The following is a 22,936-nucleotide window of genomic DNA, read 5'->3' on the forward strand; positions in this document are numbered from 1 at the left end:
AAGATCTATTAAAAAATAATAATAATAATAATAAAAATAAAAATTTAACCCTAACCTAGAAGTATTAATATCCTGTATGTGTACAGGAATTTTATCCACTCATTCTGGCGCTGGCCGTGTGGCTCAGTTGGTTGGGCATCCTCCCGTACACCGAGGGAGTGGCCAGTTCATTCAATTTCCAGTCAGGGCACATGCCCCGGTATCGGGCTCGGTCCCTGGTAAGGAGCATAGAGAAGGCATCCAATCCATGTGTCGCTCTCACATCGATGTTTCTATCTCTCCCTCTCTCCCTTCCTCCCTCTCTAAAAGCCAATTTAAAAAATTTTTTAAATAAATAATAAATTCACTCATTCTATGTTCGCAATCTTACATTTATGCCCAAGAATTAGACGATAATTTCAAAGAGTATGTTCACCTAATAAGCCATCTGATGAAATAAATTAAATTAAAGGGTAAAAACTTCAATTCTTCATTTCAAACTATATGAAAACGATGAGGTATTTAGGCATCAGGGAAATACGGGCAAATTTTTTCTGGCTTCTCTTGAGTCAAGGCAATGTTAAAAGTTACTATCTCAGTGAACACAGAAAAATTAAGAGCTGTTGTATATCTCAGTGAACACAGAAAAATTAAGAGCTGTTGTATATCTCAGAAATAACCAACTTTAAATTATAGCTCCATCCTCCATGTCAAAGTCAAATCAGTAATTTATGGATTACCATGGCAAGTATTGTAACTAGACAGCACTACTAATATTTTTGAAACATCAGACTTTGCCTATTAGAAATAAAAATAAACATCCCTAGTATCAGCAAAATATTGTATCATCGACGAAGGAGGAATTTAATTCACAAACACAACAACAAAAGATTGTATTCACTATTTAGCATAAGGCTAAAAACATTTTCCTCATTCAAATCTGAATTTAGCGGTCAGTCGTTAATGTTGAACAAGTGTTTCTACACTACACAAAAAAAAGCCACCAACTGAGACACCATAAATAGCTTAGAAGTTATTTTTCAAAGTGATTTCACATAAGTGAAAACCTTATTTCATCCTGAAAAGCTGAAGGAGGAAGCTGAGATATGTTCACAGTAGAGATGAATAATACTAAGGCTTAAAACAATTTGTCTGACTTGCCCAGGAATCCTTACTTGAAGCCTTGAACTCTTAATCCTAGTCCACACAGAAAGAAAATATACGCAAAAGGTCTTGCTGGCAGAGACAGTCAACAAAACTAAGTTAGACATATAAACAACCTGAAATGTATTATTTAAATTTAAATCTTTCAAAAAATTTTATCTAATGAACTAGCAAAGTTATATCATTAATGGTAAGCAAGTTGGTTACATATTAACAGTGTAAATAGTTAATACATGAGTTTACCTCTTTCCGCTTCTGTAGCAGGAGTTCTAGCCTCTCATTGGCTCGTTTTCCAATCATTTTATTCCGTTCTGCCTCATACTGTCTTTGTGTATTATCCATATTAATGCTAAGATTTAGTGCCACATTCACCAAAGCTGTCATCAACTTCATAGCTATTTTTAAAGGGAAAAAAAAAACACGTTGATATTAGCCTCACAGATACAAAAAATTTTACAAATTAAAAGAAATTAAAAACAAAGTGGGCTGTTCTGCTTCTGAAAGTTAAAGTAGAGCTGCCACAAATGACAATAAAACAACAGCTAATGAGTATTAAATACTTACTGTATGTCAGTCAGTTACCTATGCCAAGTACTTTTCATAGACTATCTCCTAATCCTTACAACAACACTCAAAATTAAGTACTATTATCCCCATTTAATTTATGAGGAAACTGAGATCAAGGAGATTACGAAATTTGCCTCAGATTACACAGTTCATGTAAGTAGGATTCAAAATTTAGTAATCTGTCTCCAGGCTGTATGTCCCCTCCAATGACCTTTTTCAGAGATCACGATTCACCTTCTAAGTAAACTGTGGTTCATACAGCAGTCAATTAGCTATCTCAGTAGCCAAAAAGAGAGAAAGCCTGGGGGCTTTATATCAACCTACAGTACATAAAAATGTTAGAGAATTTTATCCATATTTGATTTCCTTTCATTCTACTCCGTTACATTTTATAAAGACAATGGTGAAATTATGAAGAGCATCTAGATGAAAAGTCAAAAGTACAAAAAGTTATCACTCAATGAAGTGATATTTTAATAATATTTTAATGATATTTTAATAATAAACTGACAGCAGACCTCCTCCAGATCCCCACCTTCTGTAACTGAACTCTTGCTCCAGAGACAAGACTCAGTGCCTGTGATTTAAAACTTACTAAATGAAGTATCTGACCATTTTATGCTTTCTTTAGCTCATTCCAGACTGTTTCTCAGATCTGGTTCACTGCACGACAGAACAACACAAAGCCATCCTAATTTGTGGCTACTGACTCTCTTCTGAATTTTGTGCTCTGAGCTATTTCACATTCTCAGCAAACCAGTTTGCCATTCTGATCTAAATGTATTCGACTTATACCACCATATCTGTTTTAATTTACTCGACCCGTCATGTTCTTAACATGAAATACTACTTAAATCCATAGCATAAAATCACATTCATATTTTGTGACTTTGAATCTAAAAACAAAAAACCTACAGAGAGACTGCATTTTATTCTTATAAATAGAGCACTCAGCAGAAGTACATCTTTAATCACAGCTTTAATTATTTGGGAAAATACTCTAAAGGGAAAAAATATCCCCACACTTAGAGAATGAAAAATTTTTACAGATACTATATGGAATTGTAGATAGTAACACGTAATTAACACCTATTTGATTCATTCAAACTCAACTCAAAAAGCACATATCTTAGCCCTGGCCGGTTTGGCTCAGTGGTTAGAACATCGGCCCGTGGATTGAAGGGTCCTGGGTTCAATTCCAGCCAGGGGCACGTACCTCGGCTGCAGGCTCAATCCCCGGCCCCGGTTGGAGCATGAGCAGGAGGCAACCAGTCGATGTGTCTCTCTCACATCAATGTTTCTTTCTCTCCCCCCCCACCTTCCACTCTCTCTGAAAAGCAACAGAAAAAAAATATATCCTTGGGTCATGATTAAAAAACAAAACAAAACAAAAAAAAGCACATAACTTATAATAGTGTATCAACAATTTTACCTTTAGCATAAAGGAGAAACCAAAAGACTTTATCAACATCACCACCAAAAATCACTGTTCTAGAATTGTGCAACTCGTTTCACTACAATTAAAGATCAAAGAATCAGCCTAAAGTTACTCAGAAACATAAGAAAGGTTTCCAGTAGATTTCCATACAAATGGCCTGTCTTGGCTCACACTTCAGACTTTCTTAAAATCTGTCAAACAAGCGGCATCTGGCCTCTGTGTGCCGCAGAACTCTAGCCCCAGGCCTGACACTAGCAAACCGGGTCTTGGTTCGCAGCTTGGCCTTTCCTGGGCACTTCCAAGCCCAGCACAAGTAGCAGCCATCTGCAGACTGCTTTGTAGCACATGCCAGGAGGCCCTGGGCAGAACACAGCTGGTGGCTGACCTTGGTCTGAACCTCCTGGGAGGCCCAGAGCCAGCGCACCCAGTGGACAGCTTCAGACCGTGTCAAAGCACCACCCAACCACTTCCAAAAGCCTCGCACTCAAGGAGTGGACTCAGCAGCACCAGAGCCCCGCTAAAGTACCTCCTGCTCCATGGCGCGGGCCCCTGCAAACCTGATCCTCCACGGTGGCCCCTGGTCACAGCCAGTCCTTGCTGCAGATCAGCCTGGGGGTAAATCCCTCGCATTGATGTGCCAACAACAACCAAGGCTTAACTACAACAGGAGGGTATACACAGCCAACAGGGTCAGGACACACCTGGAGTGCCCATCTTGGGTGAGTGAGGAGGCTGTGCCACTGGACCCTACAGAATAGCTACTACATTAGGACACTCTACCAAGGGCAGGAGACACAGCAGCTCTACCTAACACATAACATTCAAGTAGGTTTACCACAAGAAAATCTCTATATACTAATATAGAATGCCTTCATAAAACCAAACTGAAAATACCATCTTGTTCCCAGTAATTCATGGGGGTTGAAGGAGAGGTGAGTGTCCTCCTAGTGGTTACTTTATAAACAAAATTAATTAACTTATGTCACCATTACTTAATTTCTTTTAATGGAAATCTTTTTCATCTCTAATCTTAGGAAATACACAGAAAATATTTCTAAATACTGACCTGCCAGGGTGCTTGTATGTCGAAATGCTCTGACTTGTGAGTCAGACAATCCTGTAAGAAGTGAAATGACCGTATCCATCATGTATTCATCGTATATGATACTGTATTGACACTGCCGTACTAATACACCAATGAATTCACAAAAACTGGATTTGAACTTCTTCCACTGAGGACCGGCCATGGTAAGTGGATAATCTCCACTATCCTAAAATAAAAAATTTAAACAACCGTTTCATATAAAACACATGACAATAAAATTTTACTTCGTTTTGCAATTCCCTAGGCAGAAGCTAAAATGACTCCCCTATCTCACCTTTCTTTCCCAATGAAATTCTCAAAGTACGCAGGGGAACAATATGCAAAAGGCAGAAGTAAGTACCTTTGAACACCTCTGCTTTTATTTAAGACCAAAATGCATATTCGTAATTCACTTTAACCAATGGAAATATATGCCAATTACTCAAAGATTAAAAATAAAAAGCCTATCCCATCAAAGCAAAACACTATTCTGATAAGCAAAGATATATTTATTAAATTTCTTTAAAACAAAAGCAAACCAGTTATATTATTTAATGAATTCAAAATGATGAACTTATATTCTCAGCCAATCTAACAGATTCAATGTATGCTTTATAAATAATCAAAAGATTACAATGCATGTTTTCATTAGCTTCAGGATATCCAACAGTCAACAGACACAAACAGCCAGATACTTTTTTAAAGAAAGGAAACATAGCTAGTATAGCCTAGAAAGAATGGTAATGAGTACTATTCCATACAAAGGGGGAGTATTCTTCAATGTAGTTACAGTGAGATTCTCCATAAATAATTAAAAGTCCTTAAAAATAAAAAGCAGAGACCAACATCACATAGAACTTCTAAAAGAATTTCTGACAAGAATATCCTAGAGACTTAAGATCATTTTATCAGTAGGTTAGTAAAAATTTTTAACAATTAAATTTTGTCATTAGAACAATATTTTAAAATTTTAAACTGTGCCATATATAAGTTTTCCTATTTCTCATCTGAGAACAAGGTGCTAGTACTACTTCACAAAAAGGTTTTCTTCTGTATTTTCTGATTGGCTCATCTAAGTGACTATATTAAAATGTATCATCTTAATTGTTAGCAATTTGGTTTGCTAATTATTTTCAAATCACATTTCAGGATTCTTACCTCAAATAGCTGTTTCCTTTTAGTAAGAAGGTTCTCACTAAAACATTTAATATTAGAAGGCTAAAATAATACCATTACTCATAATTACCTCTTAACTACTTGGATATTGATTAATAGCACTTAGTGATCAACAAAAAGGCCATTTTAACAATTCTTGTGTATCTTTTAAAATGATAGTTGAAAGCTCCTTCATCAGAGTAAGTAAAAGTGATCAAATAAAATTCAAATGAGACAAGACTTTCTACTTGAAAATTCACTGTGAAAAGTTTTGAAGAGCAAAAACTACTGGTGCTGGAATACAGCTGTGAACAAAACAAAAATCCCTGTCCTGAGGCTTACATTATAGTAAATCTAAGTATGTCTTTAATAGTAACAATACTTCAAAGGCATCATTTTGATAAAGGATAAACTCAAGTCTAAGCTACTATTTATTTTTTATTTGTATTGTTCGTATTACTCATATTTGAAACATAAAGGAGATTTTAAACAATGTAATTATTTATATGTGTGTCTATGTACATATATATATTCCTTTGCCTAAGCTACCGGTTCCCCAGATATTGACCAAATCTTCCTTTTACAAGAAGTCAAGATATGTTCTTAGGCTCTAAATTTCATTCTTCCTTGAAATTTTAATTTTTTGACAATAACAACAACTACCATTTATTAAGTTCTATGTGCCAGGCATTATAAAATGCTAAAGAATTTTTCAAACATTACTAAATTCAATCTTCGTAACAGCCCACTTTACAGATGATGAAACTGATGCTAAGACAACAACTTGCCCAAGGTCACATAGCCATCATCTGATTGAGGCTGGTGCCAAAGTTCTTATTCATAACATTAATAATAAGGATTTAAGAATACTTTCAAGAGTAAATCAAGTTCAACATGTATAAAATTATCAAAACATTTAGAGTAGTGTTACCTCATCAAATTCTTCAGTCATTTTTCGAATTATTTCAGAGTTCTGCATATGTCTAAACATTTCTGCTGTGACAACTCCTGAAATTTGCAAGTGTGAGAAGTTAATACATGGTAAAAAAAAAAAAACCTAAGAGAACTTGTCAGTCCTAAAATGTCTACAATCACATAGTAAGGTGTACTTCTTCATCACGTGACCTTTACTATGATACTCAACCCTATAAATAAAGCACAAATCCCAATCTCAATGTGCAGAAGAAAGCAACCATATACTTCTGACAGATATCTTTCTTCCTAACCCGGGCCATTTCTGCCTGACTTACTTTACTCATATCTATATGTACACTGGTTTAGTTTCTTTAATACAAAACATGTATCATCAAGAATGAAGCAGCATCCAGGATAACATTTAAAACCTCAAGGGTGAACCTAAAGGGAAAGATTAATAATAGGTAGAGTTCACTTCAGCCAGGCTTCTTCAGTAAGAGCTACTCCACTGAAGTCCACTACATCCCATCATTTTCTAAAGGAGCTTCAAATAAACCTAAGTTATAGTTCCTGCCTCCCTGGAAGCCCATAATCTAGTTGGGAGTTTAAATAAAGAATAACCTAGTCCTAGCTGGGTGGCTCTGTTGGTTGGGGCATCATCCCATACAGCAAAAGGTTGTGGGTTCAAACCCAGTGAGGGCACATACCTAGGTTTCAGGTTCCATCCCCGGTTGGAGTGTGTACAGAAGGCAACCGGTGGATGTTTCTCTCTCTCTCACGTCAATGTTTCTCCCCAACTTCTGCTCTCTCTAAAATCAATAAACATGTCCTTGGGCAAGGATATAAATGAATAAATGAATGAATGAATGAATGACTTAAAAACAAAGGAAGCAAGGAAAATAAAATATTAAGGTAGTATATAATAAATGCCCTAATGAATGGCAATGCCAAGAAAGGCTATAACTCAGACCCAAAAAAAAAGATCGAAATCTGTTAAGGACATTCAGAATTTTAAAGGAGAATTACGAGGAGGAATAAAGGTTAGCAGGCAGAGCTCGAGCATCAGAAAGGAAGGGGCTGCTCTTTAATCCTCACCCGAGGACATGTTTAGATTTTTCTTAACTGTCTTGGGGGGGGGGGGAGGGGGAGAGGGGGAGGGGGGGAGAGAGGGAGAGGGAAAGAGAACATCAACGTGAGAGAGAAAATATTGACGAGCTGCCTCCTGTGCACGCCGACCAGGGAGGGAACCAGCACCCGGGGCAGGGGCAGGGGCAGGGGCAGGGGCAGGGGCAGGGGCAGGGGCAGGGGCACGCGCCCGGACTGGGAACCGAACCCGGCAGCTTTCGGTGTAAGCGCGCTACTCCCTCCAAGCCACGCGGCCGGGCTCAGAAAGGGGTTCCTAGGGAAAAGTTTTAAGTAGGAGACACTGCAGGGGGAACATGTACATGAATTTCCACTGGGTGGGTGTCAGGTTTTTAAAAATGAAAAAACTGGGTTTTCAAAACCGTATTTCTATTGATGGATTATTTATTCCTTGCCAGTTTTATCACTAGGAATACCATAAATATAGTAACTTCTAAAAGAAGAATGTCTTAGCATAGGAAGATGAAATTTATTATAAAAATTAGATATAATTAATATTTATTTCAATTGGCAAAGCTATATTCTGTATATTCATGCACTTGTATGTGTGTATAAATTTTAAAACAATAAACATCATACTCTTGCCAACCCCAAACCTGAAAAGAACAATTGATGCCTGCGCTTCCTTCTCTATGGGCATGCAATTTAAGACCTTCCAGTAGCACAACAAAGCCAGCAGGGGTAGACCAGCAACTAACATCCATTAAGCTTCCTATGCACCATCCACTTCACATATAATTAGCCCTAGTAACATGCCCATGAAGCAGGTACTACAGAATCCGGACTTTACAGATGAGGAAAATAAGGCTGAGGCAAAAAGAAGTTAGATAATTTGTCTGACATTCATCTACATCCTGCTGCTCACCTGCAAGTGAGATCAATTTCTAGTGGTGCTGTGAAACAGCCGATACTTAACACAACATCAAAGAACCAAATGACTGTTTAAAAATACTAAAACATCTGGAAGAAACCACGATTTGCTTGGCTAAAGAAGCACATCCTCAAATATCTTTTGAAGGGTTTTTAAATTTTAATCGAGTCATGGATATATCTTCAGAACCTTCCCATAATTTATGCCCAGGTGCTATCAACTTGGCAATGCTAAAGAAGCACAAGTAACTCAATCCCTGAAACAATTCCTATGAAATAAATGTTTATATGTAAACAAATCTCAAAGCAATCGTACTGAATACGTTTTGACAAATGTCCAAATTCTGAAGCTCTTTCTCTCATCTCATAGGCCATGTAACAGCCCCATACCCAAAAATAGCAGAAGAGAAAGCAGCTGTCACAAACCCCACTGCATATAACCCCAGACCACCAGGCCAGAGCCCACTGTCTTAAAAGTGTGGGGGGCATGAAGTGAGACTGCTAAAAACTAGTAAACTGAAAAGTGACAGTTGACCAGGAAAAGAAGAAAGTAAACAACAGAATCACCAACCACCGAGCAGTTAGAGCCATTCGGTATACGGCAAATTCCCTCCACACCTCAATAGCCACAGAAGGCACAACTAAAGTAAAATAACTGATGCTCATAACAACAATCCTGAGTCCACAGGAAAAGGTTAAAATACACTGAATATACTTAAAGAAGTTTCTAACTCATTTATAAAAGAAGCCTATCAAAATAATGTTGAATGTGTTTGGAAAGTACTTAATGACTTTAAGCTCTGATTATATGGTAAATTTTCTTTAAGGGAGCTTCCTTGATTTTATATGCGCAATATTTTAAATCTACCTGGTAATTTAAGTTTTCAACACTTTGAATATTTACAAATCTTCACAACCTGGTTTATGACAAGGTATATCCAAATGTTGAGTTGGCAAGCTCCTGATTTATAATCACACTGATGCCAGGAAAGGAATGAATCTGATAAAGGAAAAATGCTTCAACTATGACCTTGTTTTAAAACTACAATTCAGAAGCCTCATTAGGAAACTAAAACTGACCAAGCTATGGTATAGAAGGAATACTGAAGATAAAATATTAGAATTTCAACTCATCGAATATTTCTGGCACCTATTCGGTAGTTCTGCAATCAACCTTCTATTTTCAAAGAATATAAAAAGGGAAGGACATGGTCCTTGATTACATAACACAACAAACAGGTACTTATACACTTCTACTGCAGAGAGGTGGACTAAACATAGACAAAATAAAAATATTAATACATCCCATTTTTAAAGAATTAATCTGGTTAATCATATTGTCATTATAACACTTTTAATTAGCAGTCAGTAGAATTTTCTAATATTGATTTGTAGCTATTTTTAACTAAGAAGTCAAGTCAACTGGGCAACTTTCTGTACTCTAAAGTTGAGACAATTTATAGAATTTCTCAAAACTGACTACATTAATGGCATGAAGATCACAGACTCAAGAAGTTAATATATTTATCAGGCCTCATACGTAACATTTAATATGCATGCTGCACTGAATGTTGTGATCAACCTCAAATAAAATGCATCAGTTCTTACAATATTACTTGTTTTCCAATTCCAATGACAGTATTTTTTAAGGACTATAACAGAATGAAAGGAGTAAATCTAAGTAAATTGTTTCTTGGGATTCTTTCTTCAGATATGTCAGTCATTCTTTAGCATCTTAACTTTTTACATCTATTTTTAAGCAACCTTCCCTCCTCCTAACTTCTAATGCCCATGGTTTTTGGTTCCATTTTCTTTAAAAAAATGCAACACCCTTCTAAAACTATGTAACATTTATTTGTCTGGGCATCTTCTAAAATTTCAAGGATGGACAAGTATTAGGGAAACACGGGACAAATCAGAACCTGCCCATGATCTTGACTGACTCATGTAATAATCCAGATCAGGATGTAAGACTCCTCAACTTATAGAACTTTATCCCCCTGCCCAATGTCTGTGCTAAATAATTTTGTCCCAGGGAAGATATTTCTGTATTTTATATTTTCCCCACTCCTACTTCAAAATATTTTTACACAAAGTAAAAATATTTTAAACAAGACCCCACTACACCCCAATCCAGTTTTTCTACCTTTGAAAAGAAAAACTGGAAACTTCACCAATACCTTATTTAACTCACTTACTTACTTACTTACCTACTTACCTACTTACTTACTGTTATTCATGGTACTTTTTAATTCCCTAAACTGTACAATTCCCTGCCATTTGAACCTGTATCTCTTCATTATCTTCCTCCTCCCTTCTTAATCCATTTCTTTGTTCCTAAAACCAGATGCTGAAAGTGGAAAATATATCTAATAAAAGTAACAACAATTATAAATTGCTAAGTTTTTAGTTAACTTCACATATGAAAACAACTCTCTCAACAGTTTCTTACTTTGTTCTTTGCTCTTTTTCCTTATACATTGTGTATGGTTATAAAGCAAACAATTCAATATGTTGGCATTGTTTTCCATGTAAAGTGCTAATATAGCTTTAGGTGGAACCAAAAAAAAGAGACCATTCAAAAACGTTCTGCTTCCAAAAATAAATATATCTTACCTTTACAGCCTGAACACTGAATAAAAAAGTTGATGAGGTCAAGAAGTGCTATATCTCGGTCATGCTTGTATGATTCTATCCAATCATCTACCACCGACTACAGTAAAAGGGGAAAAAAACCATTAGCTTTTTCTAATGTTCTAAGAATTAAGCTGGATTAAAGTCATTAAAATTCAACATTAAGTGGTATCACATTACTTCAAATTAATAATATATATACTTGTATACAAAAATTTAAAGTAAAGTTTGAATCATAAAATAATCAAATTCGGTAAAATTATCACCTGATAAAGCATACTTTTTATGTCTTAGTGACATTATTAAAGATATCCTAGAAAAATATTAAAAGTAACACCCATATTCCTTTTTGACTAAAATATTGTAATAAACAGTATTTAAATATTAACACTTCAATGGAATGACAATAATTTCTTAAAGAAGTGAATGCCCGTATCAGTGAGAAAATAAACAAAATAATTTCTTTCAACAGTGAGACCTGGTAGTCTTGTATTAATAAGAAAAACAAACTGAAGACTAACAACAGACTAAAGAAAGGACAGACAGTTCACGGGTCTGGAGACTTAATATTGCTAGATGACAATGCTCTCCAAATTGATCTAAAAACTCAACACAATCCCTATCAAAATCCCAGCCGGTTTCATAGTACAAAATAGAAAGCTGATCCTAAAATTCTTATGGTAATGCAAGAGATGCAGAACCACCAAAACAATCTTGAAAAAGAAGAACAAAATTAGAAGACTCACACTTTATGATTTGAAAACTTACTACAAAGCTACAGTAATCAAGACAATATAGTACTAACGTAAAGACAAATAAATAGATCCAATGGAATAAAATTGAGTCCAGAAATAAACCCTTACATTGTTGGTCATTTGATTTTTGACAAAGATGCCAAGACAAATCAATGGAGAAAAAGTAGTCTTTTCAACAATGCTGCTGGGATAACTGGATATCTATATGCAAAAGAATGAAGCCTGCCTGACCTTATTTCACACCATAAACAACACTTAACTCAAAATGAATCAAAGATATAAATGTAAGAGCTAAAACCATAAAACATAGAAGTAAATCTTCATAACTGTGTATTAAGGAAAGACTTCTTAGATATTAGACCAAAAGCACAAGAGACACAATAAAAATTAATTTATTTGTAATTAATTTTTGTGCTTCAAAGGACTCCATATGAAGGAAGTGGAAAGACAATCTACAGAATGGGGGAAAAATATTTGCAAATCAGGGGTGGGGGGCGGGGAGAGGTAGAAGAGGGTAAAGGTGAGGATAGATGATGATGGAAGGAGACTTGACTTGGGGTGGTGAACACACCGTACAATATACAGATGATGTATTGTAGGACTGTACATCCGAAACCTGTAATTTTATTAACCAATGTTACCCCAATAAAGTCAATAAAAAATAAAATATTAAAAAGAAAATGTTTGCAAATCATATGTCTGATAAGGTATTTGTACCCAAAATACGTAAAAACTTAAAATTCAATCCTTTTAAAAAAGCAAATAACCCAATTAAAAACATAGGCAAGGGATCTAAACAGACAGTTCTATATAGAAGATATACGAATGGCTATTAGAACTTGAAAAGATGCTCAACGTAACTGGCCGTCAAGGAAATGAAAATCAAAACCATAAGATACTGCCGAGCTGGAATGGCTCAGCCGACTGAGCGTCATCCTGTGTACTGAAAGGTTGCCAGTTCGATTCCCAGTCAGGGCACATGCCTGGGGTTGTGTGGTTGGGAGTGTGTGAAAGGCAACTGATCAATGTTTCTCTCTCTCTCTCTCTCTCTCTCTCTCGCAGCATGTCTCCGGTGAGAATGTTAAAAAAAAAAAAAAACAAACAAAAAAAACAAAAACAAAAAACTTAGTAAGATACTACTTCACACCCACTATAATAGTTATAATAAAAAATAAAGGCAATAACAAATGTTGGCAAGGATGTGAAAAAACAGTATGCTAAAACACGGCTGGTGAGAACATAAAATGCTGCTGCCACTTTGGGAAAACAGTTTGGCAACTCCTCAAAAACTTAAATAGTTATCATACCGACCCTCCAACTCAAATCCTAGGGTACATATTGTCCAAGAGAAATGAAAACATATGTCAAAACAAAAACTTGTAGGAGAATACTCTTAACAGCATTATTCAGTCTTAATAGCCAAAAAGTAGAAGCAAACCAAATGTGCATCAAGGAATGAATGAATAAAACAACATATGATAGATAATTCATACAAAAGAATATTAATTGACAATAAAAAAGAACAAATTTATAATACATACCACAGCATGGATGAACCTTGAAAACATTATGCTAAGGAAAGAAACTACTCAAAAAGGACCATTTATTACATGATCCCTTTATATGAACACTCCAGAACAGGCAAATTTATAGGAAGTAGATTAGTGGTTGCTTAGACCTGTAGCAGATGAGGAGAAAGTGACTGCTAATAGGCAAGAGCTTTTTTTCTGAGATACAGAAAAATATTCCAAAATTAGATTTTGGTGATAGGGGAACTCTGAATATACTAAAAACCACTGAATTTACACTTTAAAAGGGTGAATTTTATGGTATGTGAAGTATATCTCAATATAGTAATTTTTTAAAATTAGGACAGCCCGGCCGGGCGTGGCTCAGCGGTTGTCGACCTAGGATCCAGGAGAACGGGGTTCGATTCCCGGTCAGGGCACATGCCCGGTTGTGGGCTGCAGCCGATCAATGATTCTCTCATTGATGTTTCTCTCTCTCTCTCCCCCTCTCCTTTCCTCTCTGAAATCAATAAAGATATATTTAAAAATAAAAAATAAAATAAAATAAGGACAGAACTAAAAAATAAAAGTAGTACTTTATTCCTTTGTGGACAGAAAAGTAAACCACAAAACAGATAAAAACAATTTTTAAAGAAACCAAATTTTAAAAATTAGGGTGAGCCCGGCCCAGTGTGGCTCAGAGGTTGAGCATCGCCCTAGGATCCAGGAGATCATGGTTCGATTCCTGGTCAGGGCACATGCCTGGGTTGTGGGCTTGATCCCCAGTCGGGGGGCATGCAGGAGGCAGCTGATCAATGATGATTCATCATTAATGCTTCTGTCTCTCTCTCTCTCTCTCCTTTTCCCTTCCTCTCTCTAAAATCAATACAGATATATTTAAAAAAATAAAAATTAGGATGATCGATAACAGCTAATATAAAGAACAAAAAAGTCAGAAGGGGGAAATGTTTAAAGTTATATACCAGTAAATATGAAAACTGGGTAAAAAATGAATAAAATATGTACAATTTGATGTACAAAAACAAGTATGATTACACAATACAGAAAAGAAAAAGAAAATATTATCTAAGATTTATCTGACCCAGAGAAACTGACTAGAGATAAACAGTGCAGTAGAAATAACAGTGCTTTCAAGATTAGGTCACAGAAGGCCATTCAACTACTGCACTGGGTTCTTGGAGCACTAGAGAACTAGACTCCTCCCTGCACAGGGGGGGATACTCTCTCCAAACCCAGCAGCCACATGGAAGGACCAGTTGTAGTCCTTTCAGGTACAGGTCCAGCTTAGCCCAGCCTTCAAGTCGCTGCAGACTAGGCATGAAACATGAATAAAGAAGCCTCCAGATGATTATAGTCCCTATCTGTTTATGTCACCTCCAGGCAGTCAAGCTGTTTCAGCTAAGGCCCCAGCCACCGTGGACAGAAACACAGATGAGCCATCCTTACTTAGTTCTGTCTGTATTCTAGAACCACAGAATCATTAAGCATAATAAAATGGTTGTTCTTTTATATCACTAAGTTTGGGGTAGTTTGTTATGCAGCAATAAAAAAATGGAATGGGTTATTTTCATCGATAAAGCCACAAAAATAGTTAATGAAATCTTATCAAAAGATCACCACATCAACATTAAAAAGTTATTCATGAAGATCAAGTAGGGTTTATACTAGAAATACAAGGCCGCTGTAATCAAAATACAAGCTATCAGATGGAAATATATTTAAAATTTTTAATCATCAAATAGTACGTTAAGAACTTATTCATTAAAATTCAATATCTATAAATAAAATTCAACATAACTAGGGGCATATGCATAGTTTCTCCTTTCTTAAAATGCAAGAACTATTTTAAAACCAACAGCCTATCTTGTACTTATTCGCTCTCACTTATAATTACGGAAATAGATATATCTTGGGGATACAAAAAATGAAGAGTGCAACACATTCAATGGGAGGAGACAGAGCCCAAGAATGCTTCTCAAAGAAGAGTGACATTTGGTTTAGTCAATCCTCTGAGATACAGAAAGGAGGAAAAAAGGCTTTTCCAGGCAGAGAGAAAAACAAAAAAAAAGGCCTGGGGGCAGAATACATGCAGTGGTTGGAGAATAGCTAGTTTCCCCAAGGAAATCTGAGTGGGGAATCTTTAGATAAGGAAGAACTCTTAACAGTTTGTAAACAGGAGACTTCCTGATCAAATCTCGATAACGCAAGTAGAAGGTACAAAAAATAATTACACAAAATAAAATGGAAGTGCACAGAGAATTCAGGGGAATCAATGCAGAGATACTATGGACATTTTGCTTTTAAGAGAGAAATCACATTTAGAAACAGAAAAACAAATGGCTTAGAGGTACAATCTTAATATATAACAACCCATAAGCAACACAAAAATAAGAAAAATGTTCATTCTTTAACTACTAAGATACCATTAACAAAAATAATTAAATATAAAGCTAAACCCTCTCACTTCATACTAAAACTTTTAGATGAGACAAAAAGTTAAACAAAAACCCTAAGACTAAACAAAAATAGAATAGTGTAATTAACATAAAGTTGAGAATGCGCATATTAACAAAAATGAAAGATGTCAGAAAAAAGATTAATGCATATTACTCAGAATAAATAGAGAAAAAGTGTAATATAAAAATAAAAAGGAAAGTAATTAAATTAAATGATATAATATAAATAAGATAATTTATCCCTTTGATAAAATTAACCCAAAATGGGAACTAAAGAAAAAGGGATAATTTTTTAAATTAGGGAATGACTAAATAAACTATAGTATAGTAACATAGATATAATTTTTTAAAATATCAAATGTGCACACAAAATAATCATCCAAAACATTAAACAATAAATAAAATCCACACCCAATCACAATGTAAGAAAGCAAACCATATGTAAATAAATAAAGGTGAATTCAAATGTAAGAAAACACAATGTTCTGCACAACTGGTGACAGCTCAGAAACTAACAATTCTTTATTGTTTTGCAAGTAAAAATTATCTTTATTAGTCCCAATTAATAATTTAAAATTGTATTTACACAACACACATTTAGGTAAGTCCGTATTTATAAACAAGATTTACATTTCAGTTATTCATTAACAAAAAGCTTAAATGGCTAGTTCTCCATAACCTGTCCATGTGTGCCTTTTATTGATTTAAGTTAACTCTATGAAGGAAAAAAACTATTCCCTATAGCTTTTATAAATTAAACAATAACTTTATTAAGCATGTATATTATTTGAATACAGCGTTTATTCAATACTTAAAAACCATATGGGTTTTGCCTCCATTATAAAACCTAAATGCTACTGTCCTAAGATTACGAAGAAACAAAATTAGGATGATTTAACATGGATGTAACTTTTTACTCTTCTGTTAAGAAACAATACAAGTAATCAAGTTTGTAAAAGACAAGTGATCAAAATAATTCAATTCACTAAAGTGGATGGTGATCCTATTACATCACTCAACCTAGAATTCTACATGGGCAAAGTACTTCATATTTTAATAGCAGCTATATAAATTCAGGGGAAACTGAAACCTCATAATCAAGGTTTACATCAGCATATTTTTGACCAAATAATTTTTTATTATATGCCAGTAAAAGAAAATAATGCAGCAGAAATTGATTCAACACACAGCTTAAAGGTCTTATGTCTGAATACACATCCCTAGTTTTCTGACTAATCTGTTGCTTTTTTCTAATAATCGGTATAAGAAATTTTTTAAACACAATTTCAAAAACCAGGGATATATTTTATATCACTCACTAAAGTTCAAAATGTACAAATAAGCTGAAAAGAGCATGATAAACATTACCTGCATAGCACTCTTGCCCATTTTAACAACTTCAAACAACATCATGTTTTCCACTCCATTCTGTTGGTGATGACCATTCATTCGGTTTGGACCAGAAGGAGGTTTTCCTCCTCCATTTCCACTTTTGCCCTTTTCTCCTGGGCCCTTTTTGCCTTTTTTACAAGTCTGCATAAAAACATAAGTTGGTTAAGTTATATCGTTACCTTTGAGAGTTCAAATTAAAACTAGAGAAGCAGCTGATGGGATACATAATCATGCTGAAACCTAAAGGGGAGTGCCATACACTTCATATAAAACGATACGATTGTATGAGTTCCTTATATATTTTGGATATAACCTTTTATCAGATGTGTCATTGGCAAATATGTTCTCCCATAATGTGGGCTCCCTTTTTATTGTGTTGATGGTTTCTTTTGCTGTGCAGAAGCTTTTCATTTTGATGTAGTCCCATTTGTTTATTTTCTCCTTTGTTTCTCTTGCCCTAGGAGATGTATCAGCAAACATATTGCTACGAGAGATGTCTGAGATTTTGCTGCCTACGTTTTCTTCTAGGATTTTTATGGGACAGCATGGAGGGATCTGGAGAGTATTGTGCTAAGTGAAATAAACCAGTCAGAGAAAGACAAGCATCCCATGATCTCACTCGTATGTGGAATATAATGAACAAAATAGACGGAGGAACAAAATAGATCCAGAGACATAGAAGCATGGAACAGACTGAGGGATCTCAGAGGGAAGGCAGGGGTAGGGGAGTTGGTGGGGAGAGATTAATCAAAGAACTTATATGCATACCCTATGGACACAGACATTAGTATGGGAAAGGCCTGAGAGTGGTGTAGATGCCAGGTGGAGGGAATCAATGGGGGGAGGACATCTGTAATAGTTTCAACAACAAAGATAAAGTTAAAATTTTTGAAAATAAAAATAAATAAAATATATAAAAAAGCAAAACAAAAACAAAAACTACAGTTGTGACAGGCTCTTTGTAGTATCATTTTTTTTTCATTTATACTATCATGCGTCTCACATGACATTGTAGTCAGGAACACAGCCTCTGCAGACTGACAGACTTCACAAGGCCAAACTTCTACTCCTATTAGCTGCATGATTTTAGGCAAGTTACTTAACCACACTGTGCTTCATAGAGATTTCTAATTTGTAAAATGAGAATAAAGCTGTGCCTACTTCACAGGGTTGCTGCTTTATCAAATAAGTAACTCATACTTAGTTTAACATTTTAGCTTGATACCTATTGTTAGTCCTTATAAATCATGCAGTGCACTGACAAAGGAATTCTAAACAGCATAAACAGGTGTATCAACCTCATTCTTGTCTGGGCGCTCCCTCTGATCTTTATTAAATCATGAAAATTCAATTTATGTGAACACTATGGAAAGGAAGCCCCCTTGTAAGAAAGTTGTCAATATTAGAGGTGGGGGCTCCATAAATCAGTGAAAGGGCTGCCTATATGCCTGAGTTATAAAATACCTCCCACAGCTTCTATACCTTGTCACAGAAAACAAGTCATCCCCCAAGTCAGAGTTCTCATTTCTAAAATGCCAGAGTTGTACTAAAATCTTTACAGATTGGAATAGATGATTTCTAAGGTCTCTTTTAGACCAACACATTCTATGACCTATAGCAAGGTTTGGCAAACTATCTGTTAAGTATCAAATAGAAAATATTTTAGGCTTTGCCGGCCACATAACTGGTCTGTCATATATTCTTTGTTTATTTTTACAAACCTTTCAAAATGTAAAAATAATTCTTAGCTTGTGAGCAGTACAAAAACAGGCCATAGTTTGCAGACCCCTGATCTACAGCCAGGTCTACAAATTTATTCCCAGACAGCCTGTATGCTTCCATACTTGGCTCCGTAAAGGGTCCTTCCACCTCCTCTGAGAGTCCAAAACCACCCTACTCTAACTACTCCAAATCCCTTCCTAACTGGAAGATATTACTGGTTAATTTACATTATTTTGTTAATGATATTCAGTCTTTGTGAACCTAAGTCATTAATTCTTAATTGTAGGATGAAAGACTTTTGTCCCCAGTAAAAGGAATTCCAGAGATAAGGGTGAAAGAAAAGATCAACTACAAAGAGTACACTAGAAAAGTATAAAATGTTAATGTTAATTAACATGGAGCTATATATTTGCAATTTATCTATCATATGCTTCAATATTCCCTGTTGGTATGAGAAACTAATTAGTACAATTGAAATGGCTCAGTGGATATGCTGTGCTAGAAAAAACAATGTGTAAGGAGTGATAATACAGGGAAGTACAAGAAGTAAACATGCTAACCCGGATTCAATCATGTAGAGGGGGAAAAAATATCTTAAAGAAGACTATGAGGTAGTATACCATAGTGCAGTGATTTTCAACCTTTTTCATCTCGTGACACACACAGACTCGTTACTAAAATTCTGTGGCACACCACAAACTATATCGTATTTTTTGCCGATCTGACAAAAATAGGTACAATTTTGATTGATTTACTACTACTACTTATTATTATTATTATCTGTTCTTTCTGCTCCATAATGTCTTTTTCAAAAATCAGGTGCCTATACTTGCATATAAGGATTTCTGGTACCAAGAATTAACCAATCATACATAACCTTATTACACTATGTGACCAGTAAGATGCAACTCTATTATATTACCTATATATATTTACGGTTCAAGACAGGGCATTCACACCAGACAGCTAGTGTGCTGGCTGCTGTCATTTTTTTATTTGACAATCTAAGGGCAAAGAGGACAGTGCTCCTGACCAAATAGTCAGGTATTGCATGTTTTAAAATTTCTGTGGCACACCGACTGAAAATCACTGCTATAGTGGATTTAAAGTACCATCTTTCAACAGATGTGGGTTTGAATACTTTAGCCACTGAGTTCTCTGGACCTTAATTTCCTATCTACAAAATAAGGAAGTTTTCTAATCCACAAGGTTGTTCAAATATTAAATTAGATAACATGTAAATGTATTACCACAGTGTATGGAACATACATAATATAGTGTCAAATATCATGATAGCTCTTATTATTATAATACCTGATCTGATCCCTAACACCTCCCTCATAGCAATGGGTATACAAAGTTAACCAAACTCTAGCACAAAAACTCTGGGGGGTCCTCTATGCAGTTGCCACTCTGAGTTTTGTCCCAATTTGCAAATTAAATCAAAGTCAAAACTAGAGTTTCAGTTTTGCAAGATGGTTCCAAACAAAAAAATTTTTTTTCTAATGAATTACCATAATACCCACTAGAATTACGGCTGTCTTTGGACAGTCATGAGTTAATATTTTTATTCATTCACACTTTTCTCTCTCTCTCTCAAATCTACTTTTTAAAAGACTAAGACAGCATATGAAATTATGAATCAAATGAATTATGTACACTCTAAAATAGTATTCCATGAACTAGTTAAATAAATTATGTTCCATAGATAAAATGGGATGGTATGACACCATTAAAAATTACAGAAAGCTGCTGACAACAGACCATTAAGTTTTCAAAGCAAATTAAACAGCATAGTATGATTTCATTTAAGTAAAATTCTATGTTCATGTTTATACACAGGTTCTCCAAAATGCTTAAAGAATAAATTACCTCTGGGTGATAGGCTTAGGGGAAATTTTTGTTTTGTTCATTGTACCTTTCTGTATTAAACTTTTTAAAAGTAAATATGTCATGAGGAAATACAAATCCAAAATTCATCTTGGTTAAGAAAATGCTAAACAAAAACAAGTCGTATTTTGCCCAATGTATTTACACACATGCACAGAGTCAAATGTACTTTCCAAACAGCAAAATGATTTGACCATTAGCCAGGGTATCCAGAGCCCTCAGGGTACCGACTCATATTCTAAATTTGCATTCTATTGACTCAGAAAACTTCACTTGGAATTACTTACAAAGAGTAAAACTACTGTCCATCATAACCCATTAGATGTAAACTGATTGTAGGTTACATTTTTAAGGTGCTTTAAGAAGAAGAAATTTTTATTACTTTGCTTTATATATGACTACTCATGTGTAAATAAAAATAAAGCCAATAGAGTATCACATTTTGCTTAGTATACTGTGCTTTACAAAATAAACTACTAGAAACAATGTATTATTAATTTCAACTTTACAGCAGTGACAATAATCAAAAGATACCTGATCTAGAAGCCCAGAAACCACATGTTCAGAAGGCTTACCATACCAATCAGAAAAAAGGGCATTTTTAAGAGACAATAACATCTGAGATATAACTAAAACAACTACATATATATACATATATATTATATACATAATTATATATATATGCATATACATATATGAAAGACCTTGCAAATCAAAATAAAAGTCACATTCTGTACATACTTTTCCTTTGCCTTGCTTTTGGTTTTTTCCTTCAATATCTTCAAAATCTGTGTCAGAAGAAAAGTGTGTTTCTGACTCCCTGTGACAGAAAGATAAGCAATTATTTAAAACCTTCCTTATAAATATAGATGGAGTTTGTAACTTTTGCCATATTTTCTAAAATAAAGGTTTGGTTAACTCATTAACAAAACTCCTTATCAGCATTAAATGTAATTAAGATGATTTTCCAGATCATACTTTAACAAATTACCAAATATATAAAATTACATAACCAACTCCAAAAACAATAATCTGAAACACAAATGTCTAAATATTTCTTTAGTTTGTTAATTTTTAACCAAAACATAAAAATGAAACCAGTGGCTCTCAAAACTTTAACCCTAGGAACTATGGTGTTCTGTTGTAATGGCTGGTTTCACTCTAATTCAAAGACCACGGTGCTCAGGGAAAACTATTTTAACACCAGGCATTGGATGAATTTTACCAGAGAATTTTAACTATATTAAAGATTCTCTGTCCTATACTACCTCACTCAGAAATATTTATAAGTCTACCTGTAATTATACAAAACAGGTTTTTCTGAAAGAATATATATAAAACATTTTTACAAACTAAATCATTCGAAACACAGGAGGGAAGTATGCTAACTGACCAAAATACTTCATGAAGAAATAAAGAGGTGGTGAGCTATAGTTAGGAGAACTGGCTCTAGTACTAAGAAACTATGTGGTATTGGACAAGTGACAACCTTTCAATCTTCTCATCTATAAACAATGCATATGTAGAAAAAAATGAAATCTCTAAAGTCTCTTCAGTCTCCATGATATAAACCTCTAGTTCAAAGAATTGTGCCTTACTTTGGAGTAGAAGGAGTGTTTTTTGTATAACCTGGATATTCTTACACATACAGAAGCAGGCTAATTTAAATATGTGTGATGCTTCCTACATGTTGACATGTGTCTAAATAATGGTAAGCTGCCCTCATTTAAATGCTTTAAGTAAGGCAAGGCATACTTGGTTTTTGGGTCACAATGGATTTTAGAATCAAGCCACACCCATAAAAGATAAAGGTTTTGCCACTCTAAATATGGAAACCTAGTACCAGGTTTGCTTAAAATATATGGATCAAAGTGAAAGGCTATCCTTCTAAAGCTAGTCTTCTCTAACTACATTTCTTCTATTTCCATTTTTATTGCTACAATAACCAGTTGTCCAGAGGCTGTGAGGTAGGAGGAATACTTTATAAATCTAAAGTCATGGTTAAGATGGGGGAGGGGTTACTATTTATAGCACTTATCTACAAAAGTAATTTAAACAATGTATTGAAGATAGTGGCAATCCTAACTATGTCCTATAAGGTTGTGAGGAAAGGGCCTGTAATAAATACCATTTCCAAGAGTTAATGCACTAAAAAACCGAATGACTACTGTAATATTAACCCTGAGACTCTTGCCTGTTACATCTTAAGAAGATTGCTGTCATCAATATTCTTCTCATATACC

General features: G+C 34.9%; 1 protein-coding gene across 4 annotated transcripts in view; it reads right to left on the minus strand.

Moving 5' to 3' along the window:
* The window catches only part of STAG2 (STAG2 cohesin complex component), a 115,746-nt gene that overhangs the window by 43,271 nt on the left and 49,539 nt on the right, over positions 1–22,936 (minus strand). For all 4 annotated transcript variants that reach the window (XM_016197056.2, XM_016197054.2, XM_016197057.2 and 1 more), the window contains exons 3-8: positions 21,435–21,513; positions 17,058–17,222; positions 10,932–11,028; positions 6,319–6,395; positions 4,215–4,419; positions 1,387–1,538 (exon numbers count right to left, since the gene is read on the minus strand). In XM_016197056.2, coding sequence (XP_016052542.1) covers positions 1,387–1,538; positions 4,215–4,419; positions 6,319–6,395; positions 10,932–11,028; positions 17,058–17,222; positions 21,435–21,513 — 775 coding nt within the window. The remainder of the gene's footprint in view (positions 1–1,386; positions 1,539–4,214; positions 4,420–6,318; positions 6,396–10,931; positions 11,029–17,057; positions 17,223–21,434; positions 21,514–22,936) is intronic.

The sequence above is a fragment of the Miniopterus natalensis genome, chromosome X, assembly GCF_054644295.1.
Source record: "Miniopterus natalensis isolate mMinNat1 chromosome X, mMinNat1.hap1, whole genome shotgun sequence".
Classification (NCBI taxonomy): Eukaryota; Metazoa; Chordata; class Mammalia; order Chiroptera; family Miniopteridae; genus Miniopterus; species Miniopterus natalensis.